The 14,178-nt window shown below is 40.5% G+C and overlaps 1 protein-coding gene and 1 long non-coding RNA gene across 6 annotated transcripts in view; one reads left to right on the forward strand and one right to left on the reverse strand.

The window, feature by feature from the left end:
* COL6A5 (collagen type VI alpha 5 chain) overlaps positions 1-14,178 on the forward strand; it is a 129,953-nt gene that overhangs the window by 42,233 nt on the left and 73,542 nt on the right. The window contains 3 exon segments of the mRNA XM_025448944.3: positions 4,902-5,534; positions 9,482-10,042; positions 13,125-13,679. Coding sequence (XP_025304729.3) covers positions 4,902-5,534; positions 9,482-10,042; positions 13,125-13,679 — 1,749 coding nt within the window.
* The window catches only part of LOC112661077 (uncharacterized), a 47,579-nt gene that overhangs the window by 15,998 nt on the left and 17,403 nt on the right, over positions 1-14,178 (reverse strand). For 2 of the 5 annotated variants that reach the window (XR_004808647.2, XR_007405196.1), the window contains one exon: positions 1,190-2,476. The exons of 1 other annotated variant lie outside the window; for it this stretch is intronic. This is a non-coding gene — a long non-coding RNA (uncharacterized LOC112661077). Of the gene's footprint in view, positions 1-1,188; positions 2,477-14,178 lie in introns of those variants that run through there. 2 more of the 5 variants (XR_004808648.2, XR_004808649.2) reach the window with 2 other exon arrangements.

Genomic DNA, 14,178 nt, shown 5'->3' on the forward strand with positions numbered 1-14,178 from the left:
CGGGATCGAGCCCTGCTGCCAGCTCCAGCCCTGCTTCGGGTTCCATGCTCAGCTCCCTGCTTCTCCTTCTCCCTCTGCTGCTCCCCCTGCTTGTGTGCTCTCGGTCAAATAAATTAAAATCTTTTTTTATGGTGAAAAAATTTATATTTAGATTTATAGCCGGCTGGACTCAGTTTAGATGATCCCAATTTTGTTGGCAATATCCAAAGCATCATAGTCAGGAGCCAGTCGAACATATGCTTTCTTCTCTCCGGCATCAGGCCTGATCAAGGTGTTGACCTTGGCCACATCAATGTCATAGAGCTTCTTCACAGCCTGTTTGATCTGGTGCTTATTGGCCTTGACATCCACAATGAACACAAGTGTGTTGTTGTCTTCTATTTTCTTCATGGCTGACTCAGTAGTTAAGGGGAACTTGATGATGGCATAGTGATCAAGCTTGTTTCTCCTGGGGGCGCTCTTTCAAGGATATTTGGGCTGCCTTTGGAGACGCAGGGTCTTGGGTCATCGGAATGTAGGTGACATGTGGATCTTGTTTTTTTGTGACTGTGCACGCCTTTCAGCACCGCTTTCTCAGCTTTCAAAGCCTTTGCTTTGGCTTTGGCTCTGGCTTTGGGAGGGACAGGGGCTTCCTTCTTCGCCTTCAGCACCATTTTCATGAAAGGGCAAATAAATTAAAATCTTAAAAAAAGAAAAAAGTTCCAAGTCTGTTCTCTGGCCCTCACAGTCCTGGCACAAGCATGGGGCACCTGGTGAATATTCCGTAAATGCCTGTCAGCTGATGCAGGGCTTCCCTGAAGCATGTTAGGCTTCCCCTAAATGCGAAGGATAGCTTTCCAGTAAGACCAGGCAGAGAAGACTATATCTCCCCTCAGTTATAGAGTAGAGCCATGCAGCGGGCTGCAGTTTTGAGCCTACCATCTGCTCTGTTGGCTTATCCCCTCCTGCACTGTTTTATTCTCTTTATAGGTAAAATCACTCTAATGAGTGTCAGCACCTGCTAAACCCTGGAGTTTGACTCATTCCCCTTCTCAATTATGCAATCATTTTGTGCTCTTATTTTTTTCTTTTGCATTGAAGACACACTTTCCCCCCACATTTTAACATTTTGATATTAGGATGTGTCTTGCAGTGATGCTTTTTTTTTTTTTTTTTTTTTTTGTTTCTAAGAGCTGCCATTAAATAATAGTATCCTTGGCAGTAGCCTGGACTTTGAATTGAAGAAATATTAGAAATATTTCTGACAAGTTTATGGGTATGAATGAGACAAATTACTAGCTCAGATTGAACTGATTCAGTGCCGTTTCTTGTATAGTTTAGCACCTTAACTATCACATCTCCCAACATAAAATTTTCCCCAACTTATTTTCTGAGAGCCACTGAGAGTTTTTCATATGGCAGTACAGACCATTCCTCTCAGGCTCCATCATCCATGTTGATGCCTGTTGTATGTACATAGCAGCTTGACAGCAACATCTTACTTCAGTCACTGCAGCTGGTTTCCCTGGTGGGGAGGTCAAGGGAGGGCTGTTTCTCAGCTTTTTCCCTAAGCAGCCACTCACCAGAACCACCAGGTCCCATATCTGCCTTCCTGCCGGTCCCTGGAAATCCCCGTATTTCACACAGAAATGTGAAAGTTCTCCTTCTCATCTGATTTTATTCTTGATCCCCTAGGCCAAAAGGAGGAATATTTATAATCCCATTCCCATGACTTACAATGTCTCACATGAAAAATGCTTTGTGTCTTAAGCGAGTTTTCCACAAAGACCTCAAAACAGAAGATTTTTGAGTACAAATAGTTTACTTGGCAGGTGATCCCAGACAGCATTAGGAAGGAATGGATAAACTGAGACAGGAAGCTGCCCATGAGGTGTTGATGGGCAGGCAGGATGAGCCAGTGCACAACCCCAGCGAGGCACTCAATAAGTGTGCCATATTCATGAGAGGCTTCCACCATTCTCTCCAGACTAAGGTGGAAAGACTTCCTGGCAGAATGGATTTCCTGGCTGCCTCTGCACTCTGCAGGCAATGATGGGCCATTCTGAGCAGGTACTATCTGGTTCCAAGACTTAAGGAAGTCCTGCTGTGGTACAAAGCTCTTTGAACACCAGGTCAGAAGCCCCAGACGCTGCCACTAGGTGGCTGTGTGAACTTGGGGAAGTGATGTCATCTCTGAGCCTTGCATCAGTCTTCTCATTTGTAAATCATGGGAGCTGAGATGACCTTCAAACTTCCTTTCTGCCCCACCATTACCGATTCCATGGCTATAGCTATGGCTTGATTTTGTAGTAGAGCCAGTTCAAGCCTTAGCAACCAATAGATTCCCTGAATAATAGGAAGTTTATTTCCCTTGTAACATTATAGGTCTTGTGCTCAAGGTGACCAGTTGCCTCTCCTCTATTCAGATACTTGGGTTGGTGGAGGGTCTTCTATCTTCATGTATGACTTCCAAGGTGCCCTGGGGATTGTTATACAGCTGGTGAGTGGGAAAAAAGATGAAAGATCACTAATGGGAGAGTTTTATGGGATAAGTTTGGAAGAGACAGACACTATTTTTGCTCACATTTCATTATCCAGGTCATAATCCCAAGGTCACACCTAACTGCAAGTGAGACAGGGATGTCAGGTCTAGCTCTATGCCCAAGAAGAGGAAATGGGTTTTAGTGAGTATTTACAAGGCTCTGCCACAGTTAGTGTTGCTCCTGAGACACCAGACACCAGGGAATCCCTTTCCTTCCATTTTCCTGATTTCTCACTCCTGCTGCCTTGGGGAAATAGCAAGTTCTTATGGTTTACATTCTTCCTTCAGAGGAGAAACCATCCTGTAACCTTCCACCCTGGGGACCTGGGATCCTCCAACCCTATAGGTGGCTGCTTTGTTTTTCCACCTTCTTAGAGGGTTCTGTGCACTATTGTGCTTCTCTCCTTCTAATTTACTTCACAGCAACGTAGCGCAACAAGGTTTTGCTTGATAGGACAACTATCCTTGCCTTTAGAAGTTAGGAGTAAGAACTTCAGAGTAAGTAAGGTCTAGATTCAAACCATGGATTGGCTACTAATGGCCTTGAGTAAGTTACTTAACCTCTGAGTTTCAATTTCCTTACCATAACATGAGGATAATAATGCCTACCTTGATATGGATGAGATGGCTTGTATGGCATTTGGCACACAGTTTACTATTATTCACAGTAATTGCTATTTGCAAATAAATACTAACCCAAGTAGGTCATGCTGGGAGTTTGTTTCAGCCAACTGTGTGGGTGCAGAGTACATTGGTAGATTTATGAGAAGTATTTTTCATTTGAGTTCTCACTAGGCATCACGTACTGCAATGGTAAGGATAAGTAAGGCATATCTTCTGGCTTCTAGAACTCACAATCCTAACGGGCTGCTCTTGGCAAGATTGAGCTTATTTCTTGGCTACGCTTTCCACAGATGTAGTTCCTCCACCTGTGCCTGGAGTAGGCATTTTCTGTGCATATGGTGTACTGTTCTCGGGATTCCAGATTTATACCACCAACTGCTTACCTGGCATCTTCAATAATATCCCAAACTTAGCATGTTTGAAATGGAACTCGATCCCTCTTGCAACTTGTTCTTACTATCTTCCCTATCTTGAAAAAAGGTACCACCAATATCAACTCATAGTTCATGCCAAAACCTAGTTTTCACCACTTCTTCTTTGTCTCTTCACACTGACATCCAGTTTACTATCCAGACCATCTCTGTTCTACATCTAATTCATGTATCAAAACTACCCTGTTGTTTCATCTTACTTGCTATTATTCTTGTCCAAGAAACATTATTTCTTTCCTGGACTAGGGCAAGTATTTCTTACTGGACATCCTTGAAGTTGTTATCTCCCCTCAGCAACTGGGGTGATATTTTAAAGATTTAAATAAGATCGTGTGACTCCCATATGACTTAGGCACTGCTTTTCTCTGGCCTCATCCATCATTGCTCCCCTCACTCACTGTCACCAGCCACTCTGTTCTTCTTGCTTGTTCCTACCTCCTCCTGTCCCTTCTGCCAGAATTATTCTTCCTTCAGAACATGTGGCTAAATCTGTCTCTAAATGCCTCAGCCTAATGTGATGCTCTTGGAGGGGCCTTTCCTGACTTTTTTATATCTCAAGTAAATTAGTCATCATCCCACATCCCCATAATAATAACTCAATTGACTTACTTGTTTTATTTCCTTGTGAGCACTGAAATAATCTAATTTAACTATCTGCCCTCCCTATAGAATGTCAGCTTCCTGAGGTCAGAGATATTTCTGCATCCCTGCATCATAGCACTTGAGAGTGGTGGTGGTGGTGATTGTGGCGGTAGTCATACTAGTGGTGGAGGACACAGAGGTGGTGGTGGACATGGAGATGGTGGTGATGGTGATAGTTGGTGATAGTGATGGTGGTTGGTAATTGTTAGTAGTAGCAGAGGTAGATGTAGAGATGGCAATGGTGATAGTGAAGTGAAGGTGAAGATACAGGTGGCTGTTAGTTTTTACTGATGTTGGTGATGATAGTGGAAGTGGATGTGGGGGAATTGGTGGGTGGTGATGGTGGTGGAGGTAAGAGTAGTAGAGGTGAGTGGTGGTTGGTGGTGGGTTGGTCATATTGGTGGTGATGATGGTCATGAAGATCATCGTGGTGGTGGTGGATATAAAAGTTGGTAAGAAGCACTCTTCAGATAGAAGGAACATTGTTGTAAAGACTCTAAAGTCAGTGACCTTGTAAGTCTTGTTAAAAATTTTTATCTGTTTTTTATTAAAAGAAAGCAATGCTAACTACATTTGTCATGACTGCCTCTATTTTCACTAATGCCTTTTGACAATCTGTAAAGTGTCTTTCTGACTCTGGGCCAGTGGTTTGTACTAATCCTCATACTTTTTTCACTCCATAGTTCCTCTCCCAATGGCCTGTCAGAGAGATTCATTAGCTGACCTCATGTTCCTAGTGGATGAGTCTGTTGGCACCAGACAAGATTTAAGGAACTTGCAGAATTTCCTGAGGAACATTACTGCCTCCATGGATATGAGGTACAACTGCACACGCCTTGGACTTATGAGTTATAGTGATGGAGCCAAGACGATTTCCCTTCTAAATTCAAGCACAAGCCAGTATGAATTTCAGGAGCAAATCCAGAAGCTTTCTTTCCAGGCTGGGAAATCCCATGCTGGGGCTGCCATTGAGAAGATGAGGCTAGAAGCCTTCTCAGAGTCAAGTGGCAGCAGAAGGGCACAAGGAGTGCCTCAGATCGCAGTCTTGGTCACTCACAGACCATCAACTGATGAGGTGCGTGATGCCGCACTACAACTTCGGCTGCAGGATGTGACTGTGTTTGCCATGAACATCCAAGGGGCTAATGACACCCAGTTAGAAGAAATAGTGTCTTACCCTCCGAGACAAATGGTTTCCATGCTCAAGTCCTATGCAGACTTAGAAGCTTACAGTAATAACTTCCAGAAAAAGCTTCAGAATGAAATTTGGTCTCAAATTTCTGTTCGTGCTGGGCAAATGGACCTTGACAGAACTGGTATGTTTAAAAAAATACTTTTCTTATTATAAAAGTAATTATGAATAATTATGTTTTGCCCTTCTTTTTGGATATTATCATCCTTGCACCTATATCTTTACACACAACCATGAGTATTTTTGCACTTTTTAATCTTTTCTATTATTTTTATCTTCCATCATTCTAGTGAAGATATCCTATTTAAGATGCCCTGTGAATCTGCTGTAGTTTTAATAAGCTCTTTTCAAAGATATATGCCAAGAGATACTTGACATGACTTTGTGTTTACCTAATTCTGAGAAAACTGCTGTCTTCACACATTTCCTTTGCAGATAAAATGTTTCTGAACAATTGGACCTGGAATTTGGCAGCACTCACATGGAAAAGAATTGTAATCTTCCAATGATATTAAAGGCTAATTTTAAACTCAGACCCATCAATTGAAGGTTTAAGAATGCATCCTGGGCCAGCCCTGGATTTCCTGTGGTGCATATACATTACACACAGCAGCAAGAAATAAGTCCTCTGTTACCTCCCGAGTGACATGTGGTGCAGTTCCTCAGAGTGGCAGCCACATTGGTCTAGTACCAACTATTAGGGCATAGGAGGGATATATACTGGGGTCTCTCTTAAAGAATTTGCAATGAGGTGACAAAAATGATTATTTTCATTATAGAAATTCTAAATGGGAAGTCATGGGACCAAGGCTAGGGGCAAGACCCACCCAAGGGGGATGGATAGCTGTTCTTCAGGAGGCCTCAGTAGGTGGTGGCTTCTTATTAATTCAGTGGCTCTCAAAAAATTGGTACCTGACTTAGGTTGGGTTCCTCAGAAGTAGATGCCAGAGAAGGATTCATGTGAAATTGAGATATTAGAAAATATACCCAGGGAAAACTAGAGATTGGTAGGAAGGTGAGGGTTGGGACCAGGAAGGGAAGGATGATAAGCCAAGTCCTATGGAGGTTCAATTACACAGGGCCATTCTAGAGACAGTGTAGGCTAAACCTTAGAATTGTCCCGGTCAGGGACAGTATAGCTTGAGAATTTATATTCTAGCACATGATAGAATGTAAATTTCCAGGCGCTTCCTCAAGGCCTAGGCAAAGAGCGTTCCAGCACCCTGAGTGTAGCCCACCCACAAATAGACATAGGTGCGAGCCCTCGGAGTGAGAGCACCGGGAGCCAGCATATACAGAAATGGTAAAGGGTTTGAGGGGGGTACAGGCTAAGCACCAACAGCATCTGCTGTAAACTTATCAGAGTTTCCTGGGGAGTTTATTACTAATTCATTGGCCCAGCCCCCCTACCCCCACCAAAACCTAATGAATCAGTCTCAGAGTACAGTCTAGGCACTTGCACTTTAGTAAGCTCCCCTATGAACTCCTGTTAGCAATGTTTGAGAACCTCTACCTTAGTGAGTTTGCCATGGTCTAGAGTGTGATGGCCAGCTTTGTAGTTTCAGAATGGTCAAACACAGAGAACCAATTTACATGGACTTAGTCATGGTATCTGCATCTGTCACAGAGTAGGTACCCAGTCTGAAAAGTCAGATTTCATTAAATCAAGGAGGGAATCACATTAATCAAACCAAGAGACTGATATATGGGAAAAGACTGACAATTATATTTATGATAAGAACTACCAGTACCCAGGCCTGGACCTTCACGTCCTCTGAGAAGTACATTATCTCCCTATAGGCATACCTACTGAGAAGCTAAATTGAAATCAAGAGATTGCTGGAGGTTGCAGAATCAGAGCAATGGAATAAGTTTTATGATTAAAATGTTTAGTAGCATTCAAGCAGGTAGATGACTCTATATTAAAGTCAAAATATCTATCTATCTCTCCAGATAGATAGAAAGATAGATAGTGAATTTATCTATAAATTCTATCTATCTAAATTTATCTATCTATAAAACTGTACAAGTGAGACCTTTGGGCCAGGAAACACATTCTTCTTCTTCAGCATTGTCCAATTGAACATTTTGTGGTGATGGCAATGTTTCATATTTACAATGTTGGATAGGATAGTCACTACCTACATGGGGCTGTTAATCACTTGGAATGTGTAGCTAGAGAAACTAAAGAGCTGATTTTTGAATTTTATTTAATTTTAAGTAGTTTAAGTTTACCTTTTAATAGCAATGTGTGACTGGTGACTAGTATATTAGTACAGCTCCAGGTAGGTTGAATGGGCATTGCCTTAGTTATCCACTGTGACTTACATTTTTTTCTCTCCTTCATTGCTGACCACCACTGTCTTTTTTCTGAAAAACACCCGATTCTTCTTCATTAGGTATATAAATCAATCCATTCTGGTGGCTATTACGTTTTGCTGGCTGGGGATTAATCCTGTCTTTTGCAGATAACTACTTATCTTTGCCCTAATATTTTATGTATTGATTTCATAGTTAAATTCTCAGGTCCAAACTTCCAGTATTTCTGATTTCTTAAGGACCAAGTCTCAAAAAAAAAAAAAAAAAAAGACCAAGTCTCCATAGCCTGAAGTAGTGCCAAGAGTTACAAATTGCCAAAAAGCTATCAAGAAAGAAAATATCACACAATGACTGAATTATCTTGTATTTTAAAGATTTTTTCACATATTCAACCAGATAATTGCACAAAAAAACTTAAATGTTAAAAGTATGTTCTTTCTCCTACCCAAATTCAGTGAGTCATTGATAGAGTTGTAAATAGACAATTAATAAAGTTAAAGCATGCTTTCAGAGACTCTATTCAACAAAGTAGGGGACATTGAGAGCTCTTTTTTTAAAAAAAATTTTTGTTGAAATCTTGTGATGTACCAGGTGTACTGGGTAGAAACAGAGAAGTAGGCAGTTTCTGCTCTCACAGGGCTGACACTTTGTGGCAGGATGTAGTCTGTGCTCATGAACAAATGAATAAGATAACTTCAAAAAGTATGGGTATAATAGAGAAAATAAGGTAATAGGAAAGGCAATGATTGAGTGCTTTGACTAGAGGGGAAGAGAGGGCCTTTTTGAAGAACTGGCATTTGAGTTGGCATATCCATGATGAGATAAGAAGGAACCAACTATGTGAATATTTAAGGGGCAGACTATTCCAGGAAGAGAGAAGGGTAATTGCAAAAGCCCTGTGGTACTTTCAAAGTACAGAAAGCAGCCTAGTGTGACTGGAGCACAGTAAGATGAAGAATTACTGGGATCCCTGGGTGGCGCAGCGGTTTGGCGCCTGCCTTTGGCCCAGGGCGTGATCCTGGAGACCCGGGATCGACTCCCACGTCGGGCTCCTGGTGCATGGAGCCTGCTTCTCCCTCTGCCTATGTCTCTGCCTCTCTTTCTCTCTCTGTGTGACTATCATAAATAAATAAAAAAATTTTTAAAAATCTCTCTCCTTTAAAAAAAAAAGATTAAAAAAAAAAGATGAAGAATTACTGAAAATAGGGTCCAAGAGGAGAGCAAGGAGAAAGTTCAGTCCAATTTTTAAATTTTGGATTCTGAATGCAATGATAAACCACATAAGTAAAAAAAATAATTTGGTCTGGTTCTAGTTTTACATATGATGTTGTAGTTGCTCTGGGAAAAAGAAGTTATCAAAGAAGTAAGGGCAGTAGGTCATCTCCTCCATTCCATTTCTCAAGAAGTGATAAGCCATAAACTGTCTGAGAAGTCATGTGTCAATACAAGAAAAACAATTTAACTTACAGCCTGGAGACTTGGGAAACTGGTTCTTCCTTTTAATTAACTGGCTGTGTGACCTTAGACAAAGCACTGTGCACTACTCTGTTTCAATTCCCCCATCATGTCATTATGAATTTCAATAGAGAAAATGAGCGTGGACAGATTTGATGAAGCAAACCGACTCGGTGCAAATGATGAAGAGTTCTCATTCTCTAGAACCTTCATGGCCTCGTATTCCTCTACCCTCTTGCAAAGTTCTCTCCAGATTCTAATTAACAAAAAATGCATTTTCCACTTTTTCTATTACAGGCTGTATAGATACAAAAGAAGCTGATATCTATTTCCTCATTGATGGCTCAACCAGCATAAATACAGAAGGGTTTGAGCAAATCAAGCAATTTATGTTGGCGGTGACAGGAATGTTCAGCATTGGCTCAGACAAAGTCCAAGCTGGAGCTGTGCAGTATTCAGATAAAATAAGAGTGGAATTTTATATCAATGCCAGTTCTAATGATATGGACTTAAGAAAGGCTATTTTGAACATTGAGCAACTCCAAGGAAATACTCATACTGGGAAAGCCCTGGATTTCATGCTGTCAATAATAAAGAAGGATAGGAAGCATAGGATAAGCGAGATTCCCTGTCACCTCATTGTGCTGACTGATGGGAAATCCCAAGATGAAGTGCTGAAGCCTGCTGAGAGATTAAGGGATGAACAAATCACCATTCATGCAGTTGGCATTGGGGAGGCTGATAAAATACAACTCCAACAAATTGCTGGGGAAGAAGAAAGGGTTAACTTTGGGCAGAACTTCGATTCTTTAAGAAACATTAAAAATGAAGTTGTTCACAGAATCTGCACTGAAAAAGGTAAGCAAACCAAAAAGGCTTTATTCTCCATACTTCATTAAGCTTCAGGCAGACTAATAGCTGGGCTGAGACAAGAAGTGATGTGACCAGTTGTTAACACTTTGTTAACTTTCTCTATCCACCAGAGGGGGATTCAGGCCCTTACTTTATTTATTTTCCCCCAAATACCCTTTTATTTCATCAGCAAACATCTCAAGAGTATAGCCTGAAGATAAGACTTATTTTTTAAAAACCCACAATACAATTGATCTACCCAAATATATTAACAGTAATTTTTTACATTAAGAAATATTACTGGGATGCCTGGGTGGCTCAGTGGTTGAGCGTCTGCCTTTGGTTCAGGGCGTGATCCCGGGGTCCTGGAATCGAGTCCCACATCGGGCTCCCTGCATGGAGCCTACTTCTCCCTCTGCCTGTGTCTCTTCCTCTCTCTCTCTCTTTGTCTCTCATGAATAGGTAAATTTTTTAAAAAAGAGAAATATTACCATGGTTTTTCCCCCACTCAGTTTCCCTCTTTTCCTTATGGTCCCTTTCACTTTTTCTTATATTCCACATATGAGTGAAACCATGTGATAATTGTCTTTCTCTGATTAACTTATTTCACTCCACATAATACCCTCCAGTCCATTCATGTCACAGTAAATGGTAGGTATTTATCCTATCTGATGGCTGAGTAACATTCCATTGTGTGTATATATATATATATACACATATTGTATATATATATGTATATATATACAATATACATATATATGTACAATATACATATATATGTATATGATATATATATATATAATCACATATTGTTTGTCCATTCATCTGTCAAAAGACATCGTAGCTCCTTCCACAGTTTCGCTATTGTGAACATTGCTGCTATGAACATTGGAGTGCAGGCGTCCCATCGTTTCACTACATCTGTATCTTTGAAGTAAATACCAGTAGTATAATTGCTGGGTCATTGGGTAGCTCTATTTTTAACTTCTTGAGGAACCTTCACACTGTTTTCCAGAGTCAACTCCTTACTTTAAACCAACTGGCAAGATGGGAAAATCCCTTGGTAGACAGATAACCATGAGGGCATGTTGAAAATCTAAAGTAGGAAGGTTGCTAGGAATATTGTGTCCTTGACAATGCCCACTGGTGGGGCATGTAAGAAACTCTATTCTGTGTGTTTGCATGTATGTGTGTATATGTGTATGCACACGCATTAATTGAAGCAGATGAGCTCAGCAGAAAGAAAATGGGCTCTGAGTATTCAATTCACTTTCCTACTTGACCTTCAAACTTCTGCATCTATAAAGCAAGGATAATGCCTACATCACAGAGTCCTTATAAGTTTAGCATAATAAACATCACCCATCCTTTCTCTATTATGAATGCATACATATATATCTGCACATATAACAATTACTTATTTTTATTTGTGACAAAAACACATATTTGCATTTTTGTTCCAACTAAAAATCACGTAACAAAAATTAGAAAGAACAATTTGCAAACTCCTGTACCTGATTGTGATTTCTCTTATTAGTAACAGTCACTTACTAATTGAAGATGATTTGTGTTGATTGCTAGTATTAGCACATGAAAATTTTGGGTGCTGAGAGAATTGTTAACTTATTGGTTAAGATAAAGGATGCTGGAGTCAATGTTCAAATCCCAGCTTAATTAGCTGTGGACCTTGAATAGAATATTTACTGTTTACCTGTCTTGAGCCCTGTGTGCAGGCCTATAGTGAAGCTTAAAAGTGATAATGCATGTGAAACACTTAAAATAATGCATGTGGGCACATAGTAACCGCTACATAAAAATGATCTGTTGTAGAAGTTGGCTAAGGTGGTCACTAATGAGAAAAATAAAATAATTTTCACTTATTTTAACTTAAAAATGTAGAAGTTTGGGGATTTTTGGAGTCACTAAAATCAAAAGAAAAACAGATAAGCAAATAAGTGGAGCTCACAGCAAAATCCTAAGTCACAATATTGTTCATTGTTCTCTCTGTTACAGACAGTAATAGAGTTGGGTCTTTAGAATGTTCTAGAAAGAGTACAAGAGTAGAAGTTCCCTAATGTTTCCTGTGGTTGGTGCAAAGAAAAGTAAAAGGGTTCCAGGAAACATAAAGTAGATTGCATCTCAGTCCTTTCAAAGGAGACAATCCTGAGCCAATGTGAGGAGGTGTAGCACATGTCTTGTTGCAGTGCAGGTGCATGAACACTGGCATCCCTGAAAGAGGAGACAGGCCACAGACAAGGGCAATGAAATAAGTCATAAGATGGCGAGCAGAGGCAGGAAAACTAAGGAACCAAAGCCTGAGGACCTAGAAAAACACTGACATGTAAAAGTGCCCCAATTTTTTAAAAAGATTTTATTTATTTATTCATGAGAGACACACAGAGAGAGAGGCAGAGACACAGGCAGAGGGAGAAGCAGGCTCCATGCAGGGAGCCCGACGTGGGACTCCATCCCAGGTCTCCAGGATCACACCCTGGGCTGTAGGCGGCACTAAACCACTGCGCCACCGGGGCTGCCCAGTACCCCAATTTTTAATATCGATTAACAGTGTTTATCAAAGCACTTTAATTACTCAAGAAAATAGTGCTATATAAAGATTGCTTAGAATTTTGTGTTTCTACATTATATATAAAACCCTAGAATATAAATCCTATGAGTGTAGGAAATTGATTGTTTTCTCTGATTCCTTTTTTGATCATCAGTGCATCTTTTAACACATAACCTGATACTTGGCATTTCATACGCCTCACGAATCATGAAGGAATTAGTTATGGATAAATGAATGATGCACGCATAAGTGAATATACACTTCACAAGTTGCATTTTCTCTGTAAAACTAATTGAATAACAATTCAGTGGATTTCTGACTCAGAGTGATAGTCAGCAGGCCTCTACTATACCAGCAGATAAAATTTTCAAATGCCAGATTTGCCAGATTTTTCAAACAGCAGATGCTTGAGTTAATTTTTGATATTTTCTGACTACTGCATTTGTTTCTGTGTTACCGCTTCTCTATATTCTGAAAATCGTGTCAACCCGATTCATTTCCTGTCTTTCTGACAACATGCAGGATGTGAAGACATGAAGGCCGACATCATGTTTCTGGTGGACAGTTCTGGCAGCATAGGACATGACAATTTTGGAAAAATGAAAACCTTCATGAAAAACCTATTAGCGAAGATTCAGATTGGTCCAGACAGCACTCAGATTGGTGTCGTTCAGTTCAGTGATATAAATCAGGAAGAATTCCAGCTTAATAAATATTTTACGCAAAATGAGACTTCTGATGCAATAGACAGGATGTCTCTCATCAACAGAGGCACTTTGACTGGAAGTGCACTAACCTTTGTAGGTCAATACTTCACCCCCACCAAGGGGGCCCGGACTAAGGTCAAAAAGTTTCTTATCCTCATCACGGATGGAGAAGCCCAAGATCCTGTGAGAGACCCTGCTAAAGCTCTTCGGGACAAAGGTGTGGTCATCTTCTCTGTGGGGGTGTACGGTGCCAACAGGACACAGCTGGAGGAGATCAGTGGGGATAGCAGCCTGGTCTTCCAAGTTGAGAACTTTGATGATCTAAAGACAGTAGAAAGCAAACTCGTTTTTCGTGTATGTGCTCTCCATGGTGAGTGACACTGTCATCCTTCAGGACTCCGGAATGTGAGCTCTTGGCCTTACAGGGTGAAGAGTGGGTTGTACCATGGGCTTGGACTCTATCTGGACTTTGGTATTAAGTTTTGGTCTTGTCTATCTGGTATTAAAACACCTGTGAGCTCTAGGGATATTCCAGTTTAACAATTTTGTCAGCCAGTTTGGCAACAAAGTAGTCCGGCTCTGGAGACATCCAATCTATTCCAACAAGTTCTCAGAATTTTCTGATGAGCTACTAAGTCTTTACTATCTGCATACCTAGATTTTTCATAGCCAATGTTTAATCCCAAATGGTTCCCCAGATTTTTTTCTTGCCTACCTGTAATCATTGTCAAGTAGTAAATAGCCAGAAATACAAATTTATCTTCCTCTTAGTTAATTCAAATCCAATATCCTAAACATACTCTCAAAAAAATCCTCTTTATTTTAAAGATGTGGTGTGTATTTTAATTCCTTCACATTATTTTTCTTCA

This window comes from Canis lupus, chromosome 23, assembly GCF_003254725.2.
Source record: "Canis lupus dingo isolate Sandy chromosome 23, ASM325472v2, whole genome shotgun sequence".
In the NCBI taxonomy this organism is placed as follows: domain Eukaryota; kingdom Metazoa; phylum Chordata; class Mammalia; order Carnivora; family Canidae; genus Canis; species Canis lupus.